The sequence below is a fragment of the Oncorhynchus masou genome, chromosome 24 (assembly GCF_036934945.1).
Source record: "Oncorhynchus masou masou isolate Uvic2021 chromosome 24, UVic_Omas_1.1, whole genome shotgun sequence".
NCBI classification, from domain to species: Eukaryota; Metazoa; Chordata; class Actinopteri; order Salmoniformes; family Salmonidae; genus Oncorhynchus; species Oncorhynchus masou.
The window spans coordinates 1,318,913-1,342,766 of record NC_088235.1 but is presented as its reverse complement, the minus strand read 5'-3'; the positions used below and the strand labels follow the sequence as shown (position 1 = coordinate 1,342,766).

Sequence of the window (23,854 nt, the reverse complement as noted above, 5' to 3'; positions counted from 1 at the left end):
TTATAGGGGATATCCTAGTTATAGGTTCTGGATATCCTAGTTATAGGGGATATCCTAGTTATAGGGGATATCCTAGTTATAGGGGATATCCTAGTTATAGGTATCCTAGTTATAGGGGATATCCTAGTTATAGGTTCTGTTAGTAGGTAGGGATATCCTAGTTATAGGGGATATCCTAGTTATAGGGGATATCCTAGTTATAGGTTCTGTTAGTAGGTAGGGGATATCCTAGTTATAGGGGATATCCTAGTTATAGGTTCTGTTAGTAGGTAGTAGGATATCCTAGTTATAGGGATATCCTAGTTATAGGTTCTGTTAGTAGGTAGGGGATATCCTAGTTATAGGGGATATCCTAGTTATAGGGGATATCCTAGTTATAGGTATCCTAGTTATAGGTATCTAGTTAGGGGATATCCTAGTTATAGGGGATATCCTAGTTATAGGTTCTGTTAGTAGGTAGGGGATATCCTAGTTATAGGGGATATCCTAGTTATAGGTTCTGTAGTTATAGGGGATATCCTAGTTATAGTTATAGGGGATATCCTAGTTATAGGGGATTCTGTTAGTATATATCCTAGTTATAGGGGATATCCTAGTTAGGTTCTGTTAGGTAGGGGATATCCTAGTTATAGGGGATATCCTAGTTATAGGGGATATCCTAGTTATAGGGGATATCTGTTAGTTAGGTAGGGGATATCCTAGTTATAGGGGATATCCTAGTTATAGGTTCCTTAGTTATAGGGGATATCCTAGTTATAGGTTCTGTTATAGGGGATATCCTAGTTATAGGGGATATCCTAGTTATAGGGGATATCCTAGTTATAGGGGATATCCTAGTTATAGGTTCTGTTAGTAGGTAGGGGATATCCTAGTTATAGGGGATATCCTAGTTATAGGTATCCTGTTATAGGGGGGATATCCTAGTTATAGGGGATATCCTAGTTATAGGTTCTGTTAGTAGGTAGGGGATATCCTAGTTATAGGGGATATCCTAGTTATAGGTTCTGTTAGGTAGGGGATATCCTAGTTATAGGGGATATCCTAGTTATAGGGGATATCCTAGTTATAGGTTCTGTTAGTAGTTATTATAGGGGATATCCTAGTTATAGGTTCTGTTAGTAGGTAGGGGATATCCTAGTTATAGGGGATATCCTAGTTATAGGTTCTGTTAGTAGGTAGGGGATATCCTAGTTATAGGGGATATCCTAGTTATAGGTATCCTGTTAGTAGGTAGGGGGTTATATCCTAGTTATAGGGGATATCCTAGTTATAGGTTCTGTTAGTAGGTAGGGGATATCCTAGTTATAGGGGATATCCTAGTTATAGTTCTGTTAGTAGGGGGGATATCCTAGTTATAGGTTCTGTTAGTAGGTATATCCTAGTTATAGGTTCTGTTAGATATCCTAGTTATAGGATATCCTAGTTATAGGGGGATATCCTAGTTATAGGGGATATCCTAGTTATAGGTTCTGTTAGTAGGTAGGGGATATCCTAGTTATAGGGGATATCCTAGTTATAGGGGATATCCTAGTTATAGGTTCTGTTAGTAGGTAGGGGATATCCTAGTTATAGGGGATATCCTAGTTATAGGTTCTGTTAGTAGGTAGGGGATATCCTAGTTATAGGGGATATCCTAGTTATAGGGGATATCCTAGTTATAGGGGATATCCTAGTTATAGGGGATATCCTAGTTATAGGTTCTGTTAGTAGGTAGGGGATATCCTAGTTATAGGGGATATCCTAGTTATAGGTTCTGTTAGTAGGTAGGGGATATCCTAGTTATAGGGGATATCCTAGTTATAGGGGATATCCTAGTTATAGGTTCTGTTAGTAGGTAGGGGATATCCTAGTTATAGGGGATATCCTAGTTATAGGTTCTATCCTAGTTATAGGGGATATCCTAGTTATAGGGGATATCCTAGTTATAGGTTCTGTTAGTAGGTAGGGGATATCCTAGTTATAGGGGATATCCTAGTTATAGGGGATATCCTAGTTATAGGGGATATCCTAGTTATAGGTTCTGTTAGTAGGTAGGGGATATCCTAGTTATAGGGGATATCCTAGTTATAGGGGATATCCTAGTTATAGGGGATATCCTAGTTATAGGTTCTGTTAGTAGGTAGGGGATATCCTAGTTATAGGGGATATCCTAGTTATAGGTTCTGTTAGTAGGTAGGGGATATCCTAGTTATAGGGGATATCCTAGTTATAGGTTCTGTTAGTAGGTAGGGGATATCCTAGTTATAGGGGATATCCTAGTTATAGGTTCTGTTAGTAGGTAGAGGATATCCTAGTTATAGGTTCTGTTAGTAGGTAGGGGATATCCTAGTTATAGGGGATATCCTAGTTATAGGGGATATCCTAGTTATAGGGGATATCCTAGTTATAGGGGATATCCTAGTTATAGGTTCTGTTAGTAGGTAGGGGATATCCTAGTTATAGGTTCTGTTAGTAGGTAGGGGATATCCTAGTTATAGGGGATATCCTAGTTATAGGGGATATCCTAGTTATAGGGGATATCCTAGTTATAGGGGATATCCTAGTTATAGGTTCTGTTAGTAGGTAGGGGATATCCTAGTTATAGGGGATATCCTAGTTATAGGGGATATCCTAGTTATAGGTTCTGTTAGTAGGTAGGGGATATCCTAGTTATAGGGGATATCCTAGTTATAGGTTCTGTTAGTAGGTAGGGGATATCCTAGTTATAGGGGATATCCTAGTTATAGGGGATATCCTAGTTATAGGGGATATCCTAGTTATAGGTTCTGTTAGTAGGTAGGGGATATCCTAGTTATAGGGGATATCCTAGTTATAGGGGATATCCTAGTTATAGGTTCTGTTAGTAGGTATCCTAGTTATAGGGGATATCCTAGTTATAGGGGATATCCTAGTTATAGGTTCTGTTAGTAGGTAGGGGATATCCTAGTTATAGGGGATATCCTAGTTATAGGGGATATCCTAGTTATAGGGGATATCCTAGTTATAGGGGATATCCTAGTTATAGGGGATATCCTAGTTATAGGGGAGTAGGTAGGGGATATCCTAGTTATAGGGGATATCCTAGTTATAGGGGATATCCTAGTTATAGGGGATATCCTAGTTATAGGGGATATCCTAGTTATAGGGGATATCCTAGTTATAGGGGATATCCTAGTTATAGGTTCTGTTAGTAGGTAGGGGATATCCTAGTTATATGGGAATATCCTAGTTATAGGGGATATCCTAGTTATAGGTTCTGTTAGTAGGTAGGGGATATCCTAGTTATAGGGGATATCCTAGTTATAGGGGATATCCTAGTTATAGGGGATATCCTAGTTATAGGTTCTGTTAGTAGGTAGGGGATATCCTAGTTATAGGGGATATCCTAGTTATAGGTTCTGTTAGTAGGTAGGGGATATCCTAGTTATAGGGGATATCCTAGTTATAGGTTCTGTTAGTAGGTCGGGGATATCCTAGTTATAGGTTCTGTTAGTAGGTAGGGGATATCCTAGTTTAGGTTCTATTAGTAGGTAGGGGATATCCTATAGGGGGATATCCTAGTTATAGGGGATATCCTAGTTATAGGGGATATCCTAGTTATAGGTTCTGTTAGTAGGTAGGGGATATCCTAGTTATAGGGGATATCCTAGTTATAGGTTCTGTTAGTAGGTAGGGGATATCCTAGTTATAGGTTCTGTTAGTAGGTAGGGGATATCCTAGTTATAGGGGATATCCTAGTTATAGGGGATATCCTAGTTATAGGGGATATCCTAGTTATAGGGGATATCCTAGTTATAGGTTCTGTTATTAGGTAGGGGATATCCTAGTTATAGGTTATGTTAGTAGGTAGGGGATATCCTAGTTATAGGTTCTGTTATTAGGTCAGGGATATCCTAGTTATAGGGGATATCCTAGTTATAGGGGATATCCTAGTTATAGGGGATATCCTAGTTATAGGGGATATCCTAGTTATAGGGGATATCCTAGTTATAGGGGGATATCCTAGTTATAGGTTCTGTTAGTAGGTAGGGGATATCCTAGTTATAGGTTCTGTTAGTAGGTTGGGGATATCCTAGTTATAGGGGATATCCTAGTTATAGGGGATATCCTAGTTATAGGGGATATCCTAGTTATAGGGGATATCCTAGTTATAGGTTCTGTTATTAGGTAGGGGATATCCTAGTTATAGGTGTAGGGGTAGGGGATATCCTAGTTATAGGGGGATATCCTAGTTATAGGTTCTGTTATTAGGTCAGGGATATCCTAGTTATAGGTTCTGTTATTAGGTCAGGGATATCCTAGTAATAGGTTCTGTTATTAGGTAGGGGATATCCTAGTTATAGGGGATATCCTAGTTATAGGTTCTGTTAGTAGGTAGGGGATATCCTAGTTATAGGTTCTGTTATTAGGTCAGGGATATCCTAGTTATAGGTTCTGTTATTAGGTCAGGGATATCCTAGTTATAGGTTCTGTTATTAGGTCAGGGATATCCTAGTTATAGGTTCTGTTATTAGGTCAGGGATATCCTAGTAATAGGTTCTGTTATTAGGTAGGGGATATCCTAGTTATAGGGGATATCCTAGTTATAGGGGATATCCTAGTTATAGGTTCTGTTAGTAGGTAGGGGATATCCTAGTTATAGGTTCTGTTAGTAGGTTGGGGATATCCTAGTTATAGGTTCTGTTAGTAGGTAGGGAATATCCTAGTTATAGGGGATATCCTAGTTATAGGTTCTGTTAGTAGGTAGAGGATATCCTAGTTATAGGTTCTGTTAGTAGGTCGGGGATATCCTAGTTATAGGTTCTGTTAGTAGGTAGGGGATATCCTAGTTATAGGGGATATCCTAGTTATAGGGGATATCCTAGTTTAGGTTCTGTTAGTAGGTAGGGGATATCCTAGTTATAGGGGATATCCTAGTTATAGAGGATATCCTAGTTATAGGTTCTGTTAGTAGGTAGGGGATATCCTAGTTATAGGGGATATCCTAGTTATAGGTTCTGTTAGTAGGTAGGGGATATCCTAGTTATAGGGGATATCCTAGTTATAGTGGATATCCTAGTTATAGGTTCTGTTAGTAGGTAGGGGATATCCTAGTTATAGGGGATATCCTAGTTTAGGTTCTATTTGAAGGGGATAGTTTTGTATTACCTCCTGTTCACCTCACCAGTCCCATATGTTCCTGGTCTGACCCTGCCTGTCTGTCTCTCTGGGTCTGACCCTGTCTGTCTGTCTGTCTGTCTGTCTGTCTGTCTGTCTGTCTGTCTTGGTCTGACCCTGTCTGTCTGTCTCTCTTAGTCTGACCCTGTCTGTCTGTCTCTCTTAGTCTGACCCTGTCTGTCTGTCTCTCTGGGTCTGACCCTGTCTGTCTGTCTGTCTGTCTGTCTGTCTGTCTGTCTGTCTGTCTGTCTCTGTCTGACCCTGTCTGTCCGTCTGTCTGGGTGTCTGACCCTGTCTGTCTCTCTGGGTGTCTGACCCTGTCTGTCTGACTGACTGTCTGTCTGACTGTCTGGGTGTCTGACCCTGTTCTGTCTGTCTGTCTGTCTGTCTCTCTGGATGTTGTTGGACTGACCCTGTCTGTCTCTCTGGGTGTCTGACCCTGTCTGTCTGTCTGTCTGTCTGACTGACTGTCTGTCTGACTGTCTGGGTGTCTGACCCTGTTATGTCTGTCTGTCTGTCTCTCTGGATGTTGTTGGACTGACCATGTCTGTCTCTCTGGATCTCTGGGTGTCTGACACTGTCTGTCTGTCTGTCTCTCTGGATGTTGTTGGACTGACCCTGTCTGTCTCTCTGGATGTCTGACCCTGTCTGTCTCTCTGGATGTCTGACCCTGTCTGTCTCTCTGGGTGTCTGACACTGTCTGTCTGTCTGTCTGTCTCTCTGGATGTTGTTGGACTGACCCTGTCTGTCTCTCTGGGTGTCTGACCCTGTCTGTCTATCTGTCTGTCTGTCTGTCTGTCTGTCTGTCTGTCTGGGTGTCTGACCTTGTCTGACCCTGTCTGTCTGACCCTGTCTGTCTGTCTGACCCTGTCTGTCTGTCTGTCTCTCTGGGTGTCTGACCTTGTCTGACCCTGTCTGTCTGACCCTGTCTGTCTGACCCTGTCTGTCTGACCCTGTCTGTCTGACCCTGTCTGTCTGACCCTGTCTGTCTGTCTGTCTGTCTGTCTGTCTGTCTGTCTGGGTGTCTGTCTGTCTGGATGTCTGGATGTCTGGGTGTCTGACCCTGGGTGTCTAACTCTGTCTGTCTGACTCTGTCTGTCTGACTCTGTCTGTCTGAGTCTGTCTGTCTGGATGTTGTTGGACTGACCCTGTCTGTCTCTCTGGATGTTGTGGTACCAGAACACGGCCAGCCCTTGGCTACACCACCAGGTCCCTGTCTCCTCCTCTGACAGCCTGGACCAACTGAGCCACGTCCCGGTCCCGATCCGACCAGCCAGCGCCGACCCTCACCGGTCCGACCCCCATCCCCACCGTTCAGAACCACACCGTTCGGACACCCACCGGCTCATCAAGATCAACCCCCACGCCAGCCCCCCTCTGCCACCGGCCAAGACCGCTGGAGATCTTCACAGGGAGTAAGTCTCAGCATTCAATTCAGCCGCTCACACACTGACACACACTGACACACACACACACACACTGACACACACACTGATACACACACACTGACACACACTGACACACACACTGACACACACACTGACACACACTGACACACACTGACACACACACACACACACACACACTGACACACACACACACTGACACACACTGACACACACACACACACTGACACACACACTGACACACACTGACACACACACTGACACACACACTGACACACACTGACACACACACTGACACACACACTGACACACACACTGACACACACTGACACACACTGACACACACAGACACACACTGACACACACACACACACACACACACTGACACACACTGACACACACTGACACACACACACACACTGACACACACACTGACACACACACACACACACACACACACACACTGACACACACTGACACACACACTGACACACACACTGACACACACACTGACACACACACTGACACACACTGACACACACTGACACACACAGACACACACTGACACACACTGACACACACACACTGACACACACACTGACACACACACTGACACACACTGACACACACACACTGACACACACACACACACACTGACACACACACACTGACACACACTGACACACACTGACACACACTGACACACACTGACACACACACACACACACACTGACACACACACACACACACACTGACACACACACACACTGACACACACACTGACACACACACACTGACACACACTGACACACACACTGACACACACACTGACACACACACACTGACACACACACTGACACACACACTGACACACACACTGACACACACACTGACACACACTGACACACACACTGACACACACTGACATTTACATTTACATTTAAGTCACTTAGCAGACGCACTTATCCAGAGCGACTTACACAAATTGGTGAATTCACCTTCTGACATCCAGTGGAACAGCCACTTTACAATAGTGCATCTAAATCATTTAAGGGGGGTGAGAAGGATTACTTATCCTATCCTAGGTATTCCTGAAGAGGTGGGGTTTCAGGTGTCTCCGGAAGGTGGTGATTGACTCCACTGTCCTGGCGTCGTGAGGGAGTTTGTTCCACCATTGGGGGCCAGAGCACAACAGTTTTGACTGGGCTGAGCACAACTGTACTTCCTCAGTGGTAGGGAGGCGAGCAGGCCAGAGGTGGATGAAAGCAGTGCCCTTGTTTGGGTGTAGGGCCTGATCAGAGCGCTGACACACACACACACACACACACACACACTGACACACACACACACTGACACACACTGACACACACACTGACACACACACTGACACACACACTGACACACACTGACACACACTGACACACACTGACACACACACTGACACACACTGACACACACACTGACACACACACTGACACACACACTGACACACACACTGACACACACACTGACACACACACTGACACACACTGACACACACTGACACACACACACTGACACACACTGATACACACACACTGACACACACTGACACACACTGACACACACTGACACACACACACTGACACACACTGATACACACACACTGACACACACTGACACACACTGACACACACACACTGACACACACACTGACACTGACACACACTGACACACACTGACACACACTGACACACACACTGACACACACTGACACACACTGACACACACACTGACACACACTGACACACACACTGACACACACACTGACACACACACACTGACACACACTGACACACACAGACACACACTGACACACACACACTGACACACACTGACACACACACACTGACACACACTGACACACACACACTGACACACACTGACACACACTGACACACACACACTGACACACACTGACACACACTGACACACACACTGACACACACTGACACACACTGACACACACACTGACACACACACTGACACACACACTGACACACACACTGACACACACTGACACACACTGACACACACTGACACACACTGACACACACTGACACACACTGACACACACACTGACACACACACTGACACACACACTGACACACACTGACACACACACTGACACACACACTGACACACACTGACACACACACACTGACACACACTGATACACACACACTGACACACACTGACACACACTGACACACACACACTGACACACACACACTGACACACACACACTGACACACACACACTGACACACACACACTGACACACACACACTGACACACACTGACACGCACACACTGACACGCACACACTGACACGCACACACTGACACGCACACACTGACACGCACACACTGACACGCACACACTGACACGCACACACTGACACGCACACACTGACACGCACACACTGACACGCACACACTGACACGCACACACTGACACGCACACACTGACACGCACACACTGACACGCACACACTGACACACACACACACACTGACACGCACACACTGACACGCACACACTGACACGCACACACTGACACGCACACACTGACACGCTCACACTGACACGCTCACACTGACACGCTCACACTGACACACACACACTGACACACACACACTGACACACACACACTGACACACACACACTGACACACACACAAACACTGACACACACACAAACACTGACACACACACAAACACTGACACACACACAAACACTGACACACACACAAACACTGACACACACACACACAAACACTGACACACACACACACACTGACATAAACGCACGCACACACACTGACATAAACGCACGCACACACACACACACACACACACTGACACACACACACACACACTGACACACACACACACTGACACACACACTCACTCACAGTAGACACACACACTCACACAGTAGACACACACACTCACACAGTAGACACACACTCACACACAGTAGACACACACTCACACACAGTAGACACACACTCACACACAGTAGACACACACTCACACACACTCACACACAGTAGACATACACACACTCACACAGTAGACATACACACACTCACACAGTAGACATACACACACTCACACAGTAGACATACACACACTCACACAGTAGACATACACACACTCTCACACACAGTAGACACACACACACCCACACAGGGAATAGGGTGCCATTTGGGACCCCTGAATCCAGTCGCCTGACGTTGGTCAGAGGACATAGTTGTGCTCTAAACAGCAGTGAGACCAGTGTCCTGCTGTTATACACCATGTCCTAGTTATTCCTACTGAGGGCTGTTCTGCTGTAATACACCATGTCCTAGTTATTCCAACTGAGGGCTGTTCTGCTGTTATACACCATGTCCTAGTTATTCCAACTGAGGGCTGTCCTGCTGTTATACACCATGTCCTAGTTATTCCTACTGAGGGCTGTTCTGCTGTTATACACCATGTCCTAGTTATTCCTACTGAGGGCTGTTCTGCTGTTATACACCATGTCCTAGTTATTCCAACTGAGGGCTGTTCTGCTGTTATACACCATGTCCTAGTTATTCCTACTGAGGGCTGTTCTTCTATTATACACCATGTCCTAGTTATTCCTACTGAGTGCTGTCCTGCTGTTATACACCATGTCCTAGTTATTCCAACTGAGGGCTGTTCTACTGTTATACACCATGTCCTAGTTATTCCTACTGAGGGCTGTTCTGCTGTTATACACCATGTCCTAGTTATTCCTACTGAGGGCTGTTCTGCTGTTATACACCATGTCCTAGTTATTCCTACTGAGGGCTGTTCTGCTGTAATACACCATGTCCTAGTTATTCCTACTGAGGGCTGTCCTGCTGTTATACACCATGTCCTAGTTATTCCTACTGAGGGCTGTTCTGCTGTTATACACCATGTCCTAGTTATTCCTACTGAGGGCTGTTCTGCTGTTATACACCATGTCCTAGTTATTCCTACTGAGGGCTGTTCTGCTGTTATACACCATGTCCTAGTTATTCCTACTGAGAGCTGTTCTGCTGTTATACACCATGTCCTAGTTATTCCTACTGAGGGCTGTTCTGCTGTTATACACCATGTCCTAGTTATTCCTACTGAGGGCTGTTCTGCTGTTATACACCATGTCCTAGTTATTCCTACTGAGGGCTGTTCTACTGTTATACACCATGTCCTAGTTATTCCTACTGAGGGCTGTTCTGCTATTATACACCATGTCCTAGTTATTCCTACTGAGGGCTGTTCTGCTGTTATACACCATGTCCTAGTTATTCCTACTGAGGGCTGTTCTGCTGTAATACACCATGTCCTAGTTATTCCTACTGAGGGCTGTTCTGCTGTTATACACCATGTCCTAGTTATTCCTACTGAGGGCTGTTCTGCTGTAATACACCATGTCCTAGTTATTCCTACTGAGGGCTGTCCTGCTGTTATACACCATGTCCTAGTTATTCCTACTGAGGGCTGTTCTACTGTTATACACCATGTCCTAGTTATTCCTACTGAGAGCTGTCCTGCTGTAATACACCATGTCCTAGTTATTCCTACTGAGGGCTGTTCTGCTGTTATACACCATGTCCTAGTTATTCCAACTGAGGGCTGTTCTGTCTGCTGTTATACACCATGTCCTAGTTATTCCTACTGAGGGCTGTTCTGTTCTGCTGTTATACACCATGTCCTAGTTATTCCAACTGAGGGCTGTTCTGCTGTTATACACCATGTCCTAGTTATTCCTACTGAGGGCTGTTCTGCTGTTATACACCATGTCCTAGTTATTCCTACTGAGGGCTGTCCTGCTGTTATACACCATGTCCTAGTTATTCCAACTGAGAGCTGTTCTGCTGTTATACTCCATGTCCTAGTTATTCCTACTGAGGGCTGTTCTGTCTGCTGTTATACACCATGTCCTAGTTATTCCTACTGAGAGCTGTTCTGCTGTAATACACCATGTCCTAGTTATTCCTACTGAGGGCTGTTCTGCTGTTATACACCATGTCCTAGTTATTCCTACTGAGAGCGGTTCTGCTGTTATACACCATGTCCTAGTTATTCCTACTGAGGGCTGTTCTGCTGTAATACACCATGTCCTAGTTATTCCAACTGATGGCTGTTCTGCTGTTATACACCATGTCCTAGTTATTCCTACTGAGGGCTGTTCTGCTGTTATACACCTTGTCCTAGTTATTCCTACTGAGGGCTGTTCTGCTGTTATACACCATGTCCTAGTTATTCCTACTGAGGGCTGTTCTGCTGTAATACACCATGTCCTAGTTATTCCTACTGAGGGCTGTTCTGCTGTTACATTTACATTTAAGTCGTTTAGCAGACTCTCTTATCCAGAGCGACTTACAAATTGGTGAATTCACCTTCTGACATCCAGTGGAACAGCCACTTTACAATAGTGCATCTAAATCATTAAGGGGGGGTGGTGAGAAGGATTACTTATCCTATCCTAGGTATTCCTGAAGAGGTGGGGTTTCAGGTGTCTCCGGAAGGTGGTGATTGACTCCGCTGTCCTGGCGTCGTGAGGGAGTTTGTTCCACCATTGGGGGCCAGAGCAGCGAACAGTCTTGACTGGGCTGAGCGGGAACTGTACTTCCTCAATGGTAGGGAGGCGAGCAGGCCAGAGGTGGATGAACGCAGTGCCCTTGCTTGGGTGTAGGGCCTGATCAGAGCCTGGAGGTACTGCGGTGCCGTTCCCTCACAGCTCCGTAGGCAAGCACCATGGTCTTGTAGCGGATGTCCTAGTTATTCAACTGGAAGCCAGTGGAGAGAGCGGAGGAGCGGGGCTGACGCTGAGAGAACTTGGGAAGGTCCTGAACACCAGACGGGCTGCGGCGTTCTGGATGAGTTGTAGGGGTTTAATGGCACAGGCAGGGAGCCCAGCCAACAGCGAGTTGCAGTAATCCAGACGGGAGATGACAAGTGCCTGGATTAGGACCTGCGCCGCTTCCTGTGTGAGGCAGGGTCCTAGTTATTCCTGCGGATGTTGTAGAGCATGAACCTACAGGAACGGGCCACCGCCATGATGTTGGTTGAGAACGACAGGGTGTTGTCCAGGATCACGCCATGGTTCTTAGCGCTACTGGGAGGAGGACACAATGGAGTTGTCAACCGTGATGGCGAGATCATGGAACGGGCAGTCCTTCCCCATGAGGAAGAGCAGCTCCGTCTTGCCGAGGTTCAGCTTGAGGTGGTGATCCGTCATCCACACTGATATGTCTGCCAGACATGCAGAGATGCGATTCGCCACCTGGTCATCAGAAGGGGGAAAGGAGAAGATTAATTGTGTGTCGTCTGCATAGCAATGATAGGAGAGACCATGTGAGGTTATGACAGAGCCAAGTGACTTGGTGTATAGCGAGAATAGGAGAGGGCCTAGAACAGAGCCCTGGGGGACACCAGTGGTGAGACCTGTTATACACCATGTCCTAGTTATTCCTACTGAGGGCTGTTCTGCTGTTATACACCATGTCCTAGTTATTCCTACGGAGGGCTGTTCTGTCTGCTGTTATACACCATGTCCTAGTTATTCCTACGGAGGGCTGTTCTGTCTGCTGTTATACACCATGTCCTAGTTATTCCTACTGAGGGCTGTTCTGCTATTATACACCATGTCCTAGTTATTCCTACTGAGGGCTGTCCTGCTGTTATACACCATGTCCTAGTTATTCCAACTGAGGGCTGTTCTGCTATTATACACCATGTCCTAGTTATTCCAACTGAGAGCTGTTCTGCCTGCTGTAATACACCATGTCCTAGTTATTCCTACTGAGAGCTGTTCTGCTGTAATACACCATGTCCTAGTTATTCCAACTGAGAGCTGTTCTGCCTGCTGTTATACACCATGTCCTAGTTATTCCAACTGAGAGCTGTTCTGCTGTTATACACCATGTCCTAGTTATTCCTACTGAGAGCTGTTCTGCTGTTATACACCATGTCCTAGTTATTCCTACTGAGGTCTGTCCTGCTGTTATACACCATGTCCTAGTTATTCCTACAGAGGGCTGTTCTGCTGTTATACACCATGTCCTAGTTATTCCAACTGAGAGCTGTTCTGCTGTTATACACCATGTCCTAGTTATTCCTACTGAGGCCTGTTCTGTCTGCTGTTATACACCATGTCCTAGTTATTCCAACTGAGTGCTGTTCTGCTGTAATACACCATGTCCTAGTTATTCCTACGGAGGGCTGTTCTGCTGTAATACACCATGTCCTAGTTATTCCTACTGAGGGCTGTTCTGCTGTTATACACCATGTCCTAGTTATTCCTACTGAGGGCTGTTCTGCTGTTATACACCATGTCCTAGTTATTCCAACTGAGAGCTGTTCTGCTGTTATACACCATGTCCTAGTTATTCCAACTGAGAGCTGTTCTGCTGTTATACACCATGTCCTAGTTATTCCTACTGAGGGCTGTTCTGCTGTTATACATCATGTCCTAGTTATTCCAACTGAGGGCTGTTCTGCTGTTATACACCATGTCCTAGTTATTCCTACTGAGGGCTGTTCTGCTGTTATACATCATGTCCTAGTTATTCCAACTGAGGGCTGTTCTGCTGTTATACACCATGTCCTAGTTATTCCTACTGAGGGCTGTTCTGCTGTTATACACCATGTCCTAGTTATTCCTACTGAGGGCTGTTCTGCTGTTATACATCATGTCCTAGTTATTCCAACTGAGGGCTGTTCTGCTGTTATACACCATGTCCTAGTTATTCCTACTGAGGTCTGTTCTGCTGTTATACACCATGTCCTAGTTATTCCTACTGAGGGCTGTTCTGCTGTTATACACCATGTCCTAGTTATTCCTACTGAGGGCTGTTCTGCTGTTATACATCATGTCCTAGTTATTCCTACGGAGGGCTGTTCTGTCTGCTGTTATACACCATGTCCTAGTTATTCCTACTGAGGGCTGTCCTGCTGTTATACACCATGTCCTAGTTATTCCTACTGAGGGCTGTTCTGCTGTTATACACCATGTCCTAGTTATTCCTACTGAGGGCTGTTCTGCTGTTATACACCATGTCCTAGTTATTCCTACTGAGGGCTGTTCTGCTGTTATACACCATGTCCTAGTTATTCCTACTGAGGGCTGTTCTGCTGTTATACACCATGTCCTAGTTATTCCTACTGAGGGCTGTTCTGCTGTTATACATCATGTCCTAGTTATTCCAACTGAGGGCTGTTCTGCTGTTATACACCATGTCCTAGTTATTCCTACTGAGGTCTGTTCTGCTGTTATATACCATGTCCTAGTTATTCCTACTGAGGGCTGTTCTGCTGTTATACACCATGTCCTAGTTATTCCTACTGAGGGCTGTTCTGCTGTTATACATCATGTCCTAGTTATTCCTACGGAGGGCTGTTCTGTCTGCTGTTATACACCATGTCCTAGTTATTCCTACGGAGGGCTGTCCTGCTGTTATACACCATGTCCTAGTTATTCCTACTGAGGGCTGTTCTGCTGTTATACACCATGTCCTAGTTATTCCTACTGAGGGCTGTTCTGCTGTTATACACCATGTCCTAGTTATTCCTACTGAGGGCTGTTCTGCTGTTATACACCATGTCCTAGTTATTCCTACTGAGGGCTGTTCTGCTGTTATACACCATGTCCTAGTTATTCCTACTGAGGGCTGTCCTGCTGTTATACACCATGTCCTAGTTATTCCAACTGAGGGCTGTTCTGCTATTATACACCATGTCCTAGTTATTCCAACTGAGAGCTGTTCTGCCTGCTGTTATACACCATGTCCTAGTTATTCCAACTGAGAGCTGTTCTGCTGTTATACACCATGTCCTAGTTATTCCTACTGAGAGCTGTTCTGCTGTTATACACCTTGTCCTAGTTATTCCTACTGAGGGCTGTTCTGCTGTTATACACCATGTCCTAGTTATTCCAACTGAGAGCTGTTCTGCTGTTATACACCATGTCCTAGTTATTCCTACTGAGGTCTGTCCTGCTGTTATACACCATGTCCTAGTTATTCCTACAGAGGGCTGTTCTGCTGTTATACACCATGTCCTAGTTATTCCAACTGAGAGCTGTTCTGCTGTTATACACCATGTCCTAGTTATTCCTACTGAGGCCTGTTCTGTCTGCTGTTATACACCATGTCCTAGTTATTCCAACTGAGTGCTGTTCTGCTGTAATACACCATGTCCTAGTTATTCCTACGGAGGGCTGTTCTGCTGTTATACACCATGTCCTAGTTATTCCTACTGAGTGCTGTTCTGCTGTAATACACCATGTCCTAGTTATTCCTACTGAGGGCTGTTCTGCTGTTATACACCATGTCCTAGTTATTCCTACTGACGGCTGTTCTGCTGTTATACACCATGTCCTAGTTATTCCTACTGAGGGCTGTTCTGTCTGCTGTTATACACCATGTCCTAGTTATTCCTACTGAGGGCTGTTCTGCTGTTATACACCATGTCCTAGTTATTCCTACTGAGGGCTGTTCTGTCTGCTGTTATACACCATGTCCTAGTTATTCCTACTGAGGGCTATTCTGTCTGCTATTATACACCATGTCCTAGTTATTCCTACTGAGGGCTGTTCTGCTGTTATACACCATGTCCTAGTTATTCCTACTGAGGTCTGTTCTGCTGTTATACACCATGTCCTAGTTATTCCTACTGAGGGCTGTTCTGTCTGCTGTTATACACCATGTCCTAGTTATTCCAACTGAGAGCTGTTCTGCTGTTATACACCATGTCCTAGTTATTCCTACGGAGGGCTGTTCTGCCTGCTGTTATACACCATGTCCTAGTTATTCCTACTGGGGGCTGTTCTGCTGTTATACACCATGTCCTAGTTATTCCTACTTAAGGCTGTTCTGCTGTAATACACCATGTCCTAGTTATTCCAACTGAGGGCTGTTCTGCTGTTATACACCATGTCCTAGTTATTCCTACTGAGGGCTGTTCTGCTGTTATACACCATGTCCTAGTTATTCCTACTGAGAGCTGTTCTGCTGTAATACACCATGTCCTAGTTATTCCTACTGAGGGCTGTTCTGTCTGCTGTTATACACCATGTCCTAGTTATTCCTACTTAGAGCTGTTCTGCTGTTATACACCATGTCCTAGTTATTCCAACTGAGAGCTGTTCTGCTGTTATACACCTTGTCCTAGTTATTCCAACTGAGAGCTGTTCTGCTGTTATACACCTTGTCCTAGTTATTCCTACTGAGGGCTTTTCTGCTGTTATACACCATGTCCTAGTTATTCCTACTGAGGGCTGTTCTGTCTGCTGTTATACACCATGTCCTAGTTATTCCTACTGAGGGCTGTTCTGCTGTAATACACCATGTCCTAGTTATTCCTACGGAGGGCTGTTCTGCTGTTATACACCATGTCCTAGTTATTCCTACTTAGGGCTGTTCTGCTGTAATACACCATGTCCTAGTTATTCCTACTGAGGGCAGTTCTGCTGTTATACACCATGTCCTAGTTATTCCTACTTAAGGCTGTTCTGCTGTAATACACCATGTCCTAGTTATTCCAACTGAGGGCTGTTCTGCTGTTATACACCATGTCCTAGTTATTCCTACTGAGGGCTGTTCTGCTGTTATACACCATGTCCTAGTTATTCCTACTGAGGGCTGTTCTGCTGTAATACACCATGTCCTAGTTATTCCTACTGAGGGCTGTTCTGCTGTTATACACCATGTCCTAGTTATTCCTACTGAGGGCTGTTCTGCTGTAATACACCATGTCCTAGTTATTCCAACTGAGGGCTGTTCTGCTGTAATACACCATGTCCTAGTTATTCCTACTGAGGGCTGTTCTGTCTGCTGTTATACACCATGTCCTAGTTATTCCTACTTAGAGCTGTTCTGCTGTTATACACCATGTCCTAGTTATTCCAACTGAGAGCTGTTCTGCTGTTATACACCTTGTCCTAGTTATTCCAACTGAGAGCTGTTCTGCTGTTATACACCTTGTCCTAGTTATTCCTACTGAGGGCTTTTCTGCTGTTATACACCATGTCCTAGTTATTCCTACTGAGGGCTGTTCTGTCTGCTGTTATACACCATGTCCTAGTTATTCCTACTGAGGGCTGTTCTGCTGTAATACACCATGTCCTAGTTATTCCTACTGAGGGCTGTTCTGCTGTTATACACCATGTCCTAGTTATTCCTACTTAGGGCTGTTCTGCTGTAATACACCATGTCCTAGTTATTCCTACTGAGGGCTGTTCTGCTGTTATACACCATGTCCTAGTTATTCCTACTGAGTGCTGTTCTACTGTTATACACCATGTCCTAGTTATTCCTACTGAGGGCTGTTCTGCTGTTATACACCATGTCCTAGTTATTCCTACTGAGGGCTGTTCTGCTGTAATACACCATGTCCTAGTTATTCCTACGGAGGGCTGTTCTGCTGTTATACACCATGTCCTAGTTATTCCTACTTAGGGCTGTTCTGCTGTAATACACCATGTCCTAGTTATTCCTACTGAGGGCTGTTCTGCTGTTATACACCATGTCCTAGTTATTCCTACTGAGAGCTGTTCTGCTGTAATACACCATGTCCTAGTTATTCCAACTGAGGGCTGTTCTGCTGTTATACACCATGTCCTAGTTATTCCTACTGAGGGCTGTTCTGTCTGCTGTTATACACCATGTCCTAGTTATTCCTACTGAGGGCTGTTCTGTCTGCTGTTATACACCATGTCCTAGTTATTCCAACTGAGGGCTGTTCTGCTGTTATACACCATGTCCTAGTTATTCCTACTGAGGGCTGTTCTGCTGTTATACACCATGTCCTAGTTATTCCTACTGAGGGCTGTTCTGCTGTTATACACCATGTCCTAGTTATTCCTACTGAGGGCAGTTCTGCTGTTATACACCATGTCCTAGTTATTCCTACTGAGGTCTGTTCTGCTGTTATACACCATGTCCTAGTTATTCCTACTGAGGGCTGTTCTGCTGTAATACACCATGTCCTAGTTAGTCCTACTGAGGGCTGTTCTGCTGTTATACACCATGTCCTAGTTATTCCTACTGAGGGCTGTTCTGCTGTTATACACCATGTCCTAGTTATTCCTACTGAGGGCTGTTCTGCTGTTATACACCATGTCCTAGTTATTCCTACTGAGGGCTGTTCTGCTGTTATACACCATGTCCTAGTTATTCCTACTGAGGGCTGTTCTGCTGTTATACACCATGTCCTAGTTATTCCAACTGAGGGCTGTTCTGCTGTTATACACCATGTCCTAGTTATTCCTACTGAGGGCTGTTCTGCTGTTATACACCATGTCCTAGTTATTCCTACTGAGGGCTGTTCTGTCTGCTACTGTTGATCAGAGCCCTATTCCCTATATAGAACACTACTGTAGACCAGAGCCCTATGCCCTATATAGAACACTACTGTTGCCAGAGCCCTAATTCCCTATATAGAACACTACTGTTGACCAGAGCCCTATTCCCTATATAGAACACTACTGTTGACCAGAGCCCTATTCCCTATATAGAACACTACTGTTGACCAGGGTAATATTCCCTATATAGAACACTACTGTTGACCAGAGCCCTATTCCCTATATAGAACACTACTGTTGACCAGAGCCCTATTCCCTATATAGAACACTACTGTTGACCAGAGCCCTATTCCCTATATAGAACACTACTGTTGACCAGGGTAATATTCCCTATATAGAACACTACTGTTGACCAGAGCCCTATTCCCTAAATAGAACACTACTGTTGACCAGAGCCCTATTCCCTATATAGAACACTACTGTTGACCAGGGTAATATTCCCTATATAGAACACTACTGTTGACCAGAGCCCTATTCCCTAAATAGAACACTACTGTTGACCAGAGCCCTATTCCCTATATAGAACACTACTGTTGACCAGAGCCCTATTCCCTATATAGAACACTACTGTTGACCAGAGCCCTATTCCCTATATAGAACACTACTGTTGACCAGAGCCCTATTCCCTAAATAGAACACTACTGTTGACCAGAGCCCTATTCCCTAAATAGAACACTACTGTTGACCAGAGCCTTATTCCCTATATAGAACACTACTGTTGACCAGAGCTATGTGTGGGAATAGTGTGCCATTTGAGATGTAGCCTATGACTTCCTGTCTGGTCTGGAGTTGAATGTTATTTATTTCTCTCCTCAGGGATTTGAAGGGTTTTGTGGACCCCATCAGAACCATCACTCTGGCCCACCTGAAGCAGGAGCAGGACCGCAGCAGAACCCCGACCGGGAAGGACAGTCACCTGCACCAGCTCTACCTGGAGGCCCGTAATAAACAACAGCAGCAGAGGATGGCCCAGCAGCAACAACAGGAAGCAGGGCAGAGGGACCGGGCCAGTCAGTATAAGGAGGAGAACAGACGGATCCTCCAGGAGAGCATTGAGGTGGCCCCCTTCACCGCTAAGATCCGCTCCAGTGAGACCGACAGGGAGCCTAACCCCTACCCCCGGATCCCCTCGCTCCCCTCCCTGCCCCACCCCTACCCCCGGATCCCCTCGCTCCCCTCCCTGCCCCACCCCTACCCCCGGATCCCCTCGCTCCCCTCCCTGCCCCACCCCCAGCGCCTCCACCAGGAGAAGGAAACGGAGCCCCCTGCTGCAGACCTGTATAAGTTTAAACAGCAGTCCCAGCACAGTCCGCCCCCCAGTAACTACTTCACTACCCTGTCCAACAGTGTGGTCAACGAGCCACCGCGTCTCTACCCCTCTAAAGAGCTCAACTCATACTTTGACAAGGGGAGCAGGGAGCAGGAGTCTGCAGCAGCCTCTAGTCTCTCTCTGGGAGGAGGGGCAGCGTTCAGCTCCAAGTCCCTGTCCAAACCCCCTCCTCTCATCAAACACCAGGCTGATGGGGAGGGTCTGCTAGGGAAGATATCAGAGCAGCTGAACCAGCAGGTAAGCCTATCCAACATGCAGAGGTATCGTCTCAGTACCATAGTCAGCCCTGTTAGTCCAGACCTCTCGCCTTCCTCCAGTCAGAGCCAGAGTCAGACCCAGAGCCAGACCCGAACCCACTGTCAGACCCAGAGTCAGACCCAGAGCCAGACCCGAACCCACTGTCAGAGCCAGAGTCAGACCCAGAGCCAGACCCGAACCCACTGTCAGACCCAGAAACAGAGCCAGACCCAGACCCAGAGCCAGACCCGAACCCACTGTCAGACCCAAGCCCAACTAAGGTGTATGCCAGCACTGCACCGTGCCCCTGTGTTCCACCCTCCTATCCAGCAGACACTGGACAGGAAGGAGGCGGGCTACGGCCGCTTGTCTCCACCCACCCTGACCCCCATCCAGCCAGTCAGCTCGGCCGGTAAGGTGTCTGAGCAGCAGAAACCGCCCACCCTTCTGCCCGAGCTACGGGAGGTCAGCGCCGTGTGTAAGGGCGGGGCAGCGATGACCTCATCCGAGGTGTGCCGAGCCGGCGACTCTCAGAGCCACGACAAGCTGGGATGGCATTCTGAGATGAGCCCCGGCAGGAAGCCTGGGGCCACCACGGCGTCTGTTATCGTCCGTCCCTCGACGTGTATAAAGTACGACGGCTCGCCAGGCGCCAAGACCTCTTCCTCGGCCAAGGACTCTCTGACGGGGAGGATGTTCCCAGGCGGCAGGCCTCAGACAGTCTGTCTGAAACTGGCCTATGAGAGAGACAGGGAGTCTGGAGGGAAGGTGATCCTGCCAAACACTAACTTGGAGGAGGCTGTTTGCGTGCAGCAGTACAATAACAACTTTATGAGAGTGCCCCAGTCTCAGGGAACCTTTCCAGTCTCTGTCTCGGCTGCTGCCAACTCTGTGTGCAATAGGAGTAGTGATGTGACTAGGGCAGACTCCAACATGGCTACCTACGGTGTGCTGAGTAGAAGACAAGAGAGAACCTACTGTGGGCCCAACACCTCCAGCGCTAGCAGGACAGAGAGCTGTGGCCCTCGGGGCAGGGCCTTCCACTCAGGGCCTGGGTTAGAACCAAGGGCCGAGCTCCAGCAACAGGAGGGGAGCTCCTCCAGAACCTCATCCCCCAACCTGCACCCCGGCCCCAGCCTGGCCAGCCGCACCCAGGCCTCTCCCAACCCCAGCCAGTCCTACTATGGGAGCTTTATCCATCTGAAGAAACACAAGGCAGCGTTGGCAGCAGCCCAGCAGTCCAGAGGTCCTAGCAGCAGCCCCAGTGGTAGTGGTCCTGAGAGCCTGATTGAGCCATCTAACAGTAAAGCTCTTCACATCTCCCCTCCACCTCCCCTTGCCTCGGCCTCAGCCCAGAACCACAGAACCACAGAAAGCCCAGGACCACATCAAGCAGGAGCTAGCCCCAGCCCTGGCCCCCTTCCCAATGGCCAGCCAGCCCAGATGAACCAGAGCCAGTCTCAACCCAACTACCACAAGCTGAAGAAGGCCTGGCTCACCAGACACTCCGAGGAGGACAGAAACATAAACACTATGATGAAAACAGAGGAGGCTGATAAGTCTGTTACCACCACTGTGAGCCCCTCTGTGTCCAAGGCTGTTACCACCACTGTGAGCCCCTCTGTGTCGAAGGCTGTTACCACCACTGTGAGCCCCTCTGTGTCCAAGGCTGTTACCACCACTGTGAGCCCCTCTGTGTCCAAGTCTGTTACCACCACTGTGAGCCCCTCTGTGTCGAAGGTTGTTACCACCACTGTGAGCCCCTCTGTGTCCAAGGCTGTTACCACCACTGTGAGCCCCTCTGTGTCCAAGTCTGTTACCACCACTGTGAGCCCCTCTGTGTCCAAGGCTGTTACCACCACTGTGAGCCCCTCTGTGTCGAAGGTTGTTACCACCACTGTGAGCCCCTCTGTGTCCAAGGCTGTTACCACCACTGTGAGCCCCTCTGTGTCCAAGTCTGTTACCACCACTGTGAGCCCCTCTGTGTCCAAGGCTGTTACCACCACTGTGAGCCCCTCTGTGTCGAAGGTTGTTACCACCACTGTGAGCCCCTCTGTGTCCAAGGCTGTTACCACCACTGTGAGCCCCTCTGTGTCCAAGTCTGTTACCACCACTGTGAGCCCCTCTGTGTCCAAGTCTGTTACCACCACTGTGAGCCCCTCTGTGTCGAAGGTTGTTACCACCACTGTGAGCCCCTCTGTGTCGAAGGTTGTTACCACCACTGTGAGCCCCTCTGTGTCGAAGGTTGTTACCACCACTGTGAGCCCCTCTGTGTCCAAGGCTGTTACCACCACTGTGAGCCCCTCTGTGTCTGAGATGGAGATGATCAAGCCTTGCACCGTCACTCTGATTGCCTCTACCTCCAGTGATGTGGAGATGAAGATAGAAGAGGTCAAAGGTCAGGAGGACAAGATGGCCGCTGAGGACAGGAATACGCGGCGTGGGAGCAAGAGGGTGTACGACCACGACTCGGCCTCAGAGAGCGGAGAGGACTCTGACGCCAGCGAGAGCAGCAAGCAGGAGCAGAGGGCGAAGAGGCAGCCCAAACCCACCTACAAGAAGAAACAGAACGACATGCGCAGGAGGAGAGGAGACGGAGAGAAAGATGAGGATGAGCTGAAACCCAACGGGATCTTTAGGAGCGCCAGGGAGAAGACCAAACTGAAACTGTCCAGCAACAGTAAGTCTAGCATTAAAGGGACATTTCAAAATGTTTCAACTTCAGATTCACCCTCACCAGCACCACCCCAACACCAACATATCATCTCCACCCCAACATCAACATATCATCTCCACCCCAACACCAACATATCATCACCACCCCAACACCAACATATCATCACCAACATATCATCACCACCCCAACACCAACATATCATCTCCAACATATCATCACCACCCCAACACCAACATATCATCTCCAACATATCATCACCACACCAACATATCATCTCCAACATATCATCTCCACCCCAACATCAAACATATCATCACCACCCCAACATCAACATATCATGTCCACCCCAACACCAACATATCATGTCCACCCCAACACCAACATATCATCACCACCCCAACACCAACATATCATCACCACCCCAACACCAACATATCATCACCACCCCAACACCAACATATCATCACCACCCCAACACCAACATATCATCACCACCCCAACGCCAACATATCATCACCACCCCAACGCCAACATATCATCACCACCCCAACGCCAACATATCATCTCCACCCCAACACCAACATATCATCTCCACCCCAACGCCAACATAACATCACCACCCCAACGCCAACATATCATCACCACCCCAACGCCAACATATCATC

At 47.0% G+C, this 23,854-nt stretch overlaps 1 protein-coding gene across 1 annotated transcript in view; it reads left to right on the top strand.

Moving 5' to 3' along the window:
* The window catches only part of LOC135513356 (probable JmjC domain-containing histone demethylation protein 2C), a 351,376-nt gene that overhangs the window by 225,102 nt on the left and 102,420 nt on the right, over positions 1-23,854 (top strand). The window contains 2 exon segments of the mRNA XM_064936284.1: positions 6,316-6,551; positions 19,762-23,192. Of these exon segments, the coding sequence (XP_064792356.1) occupies positions 6,316-6,551; positions 19,762-23,192 (3,667 nt within the window).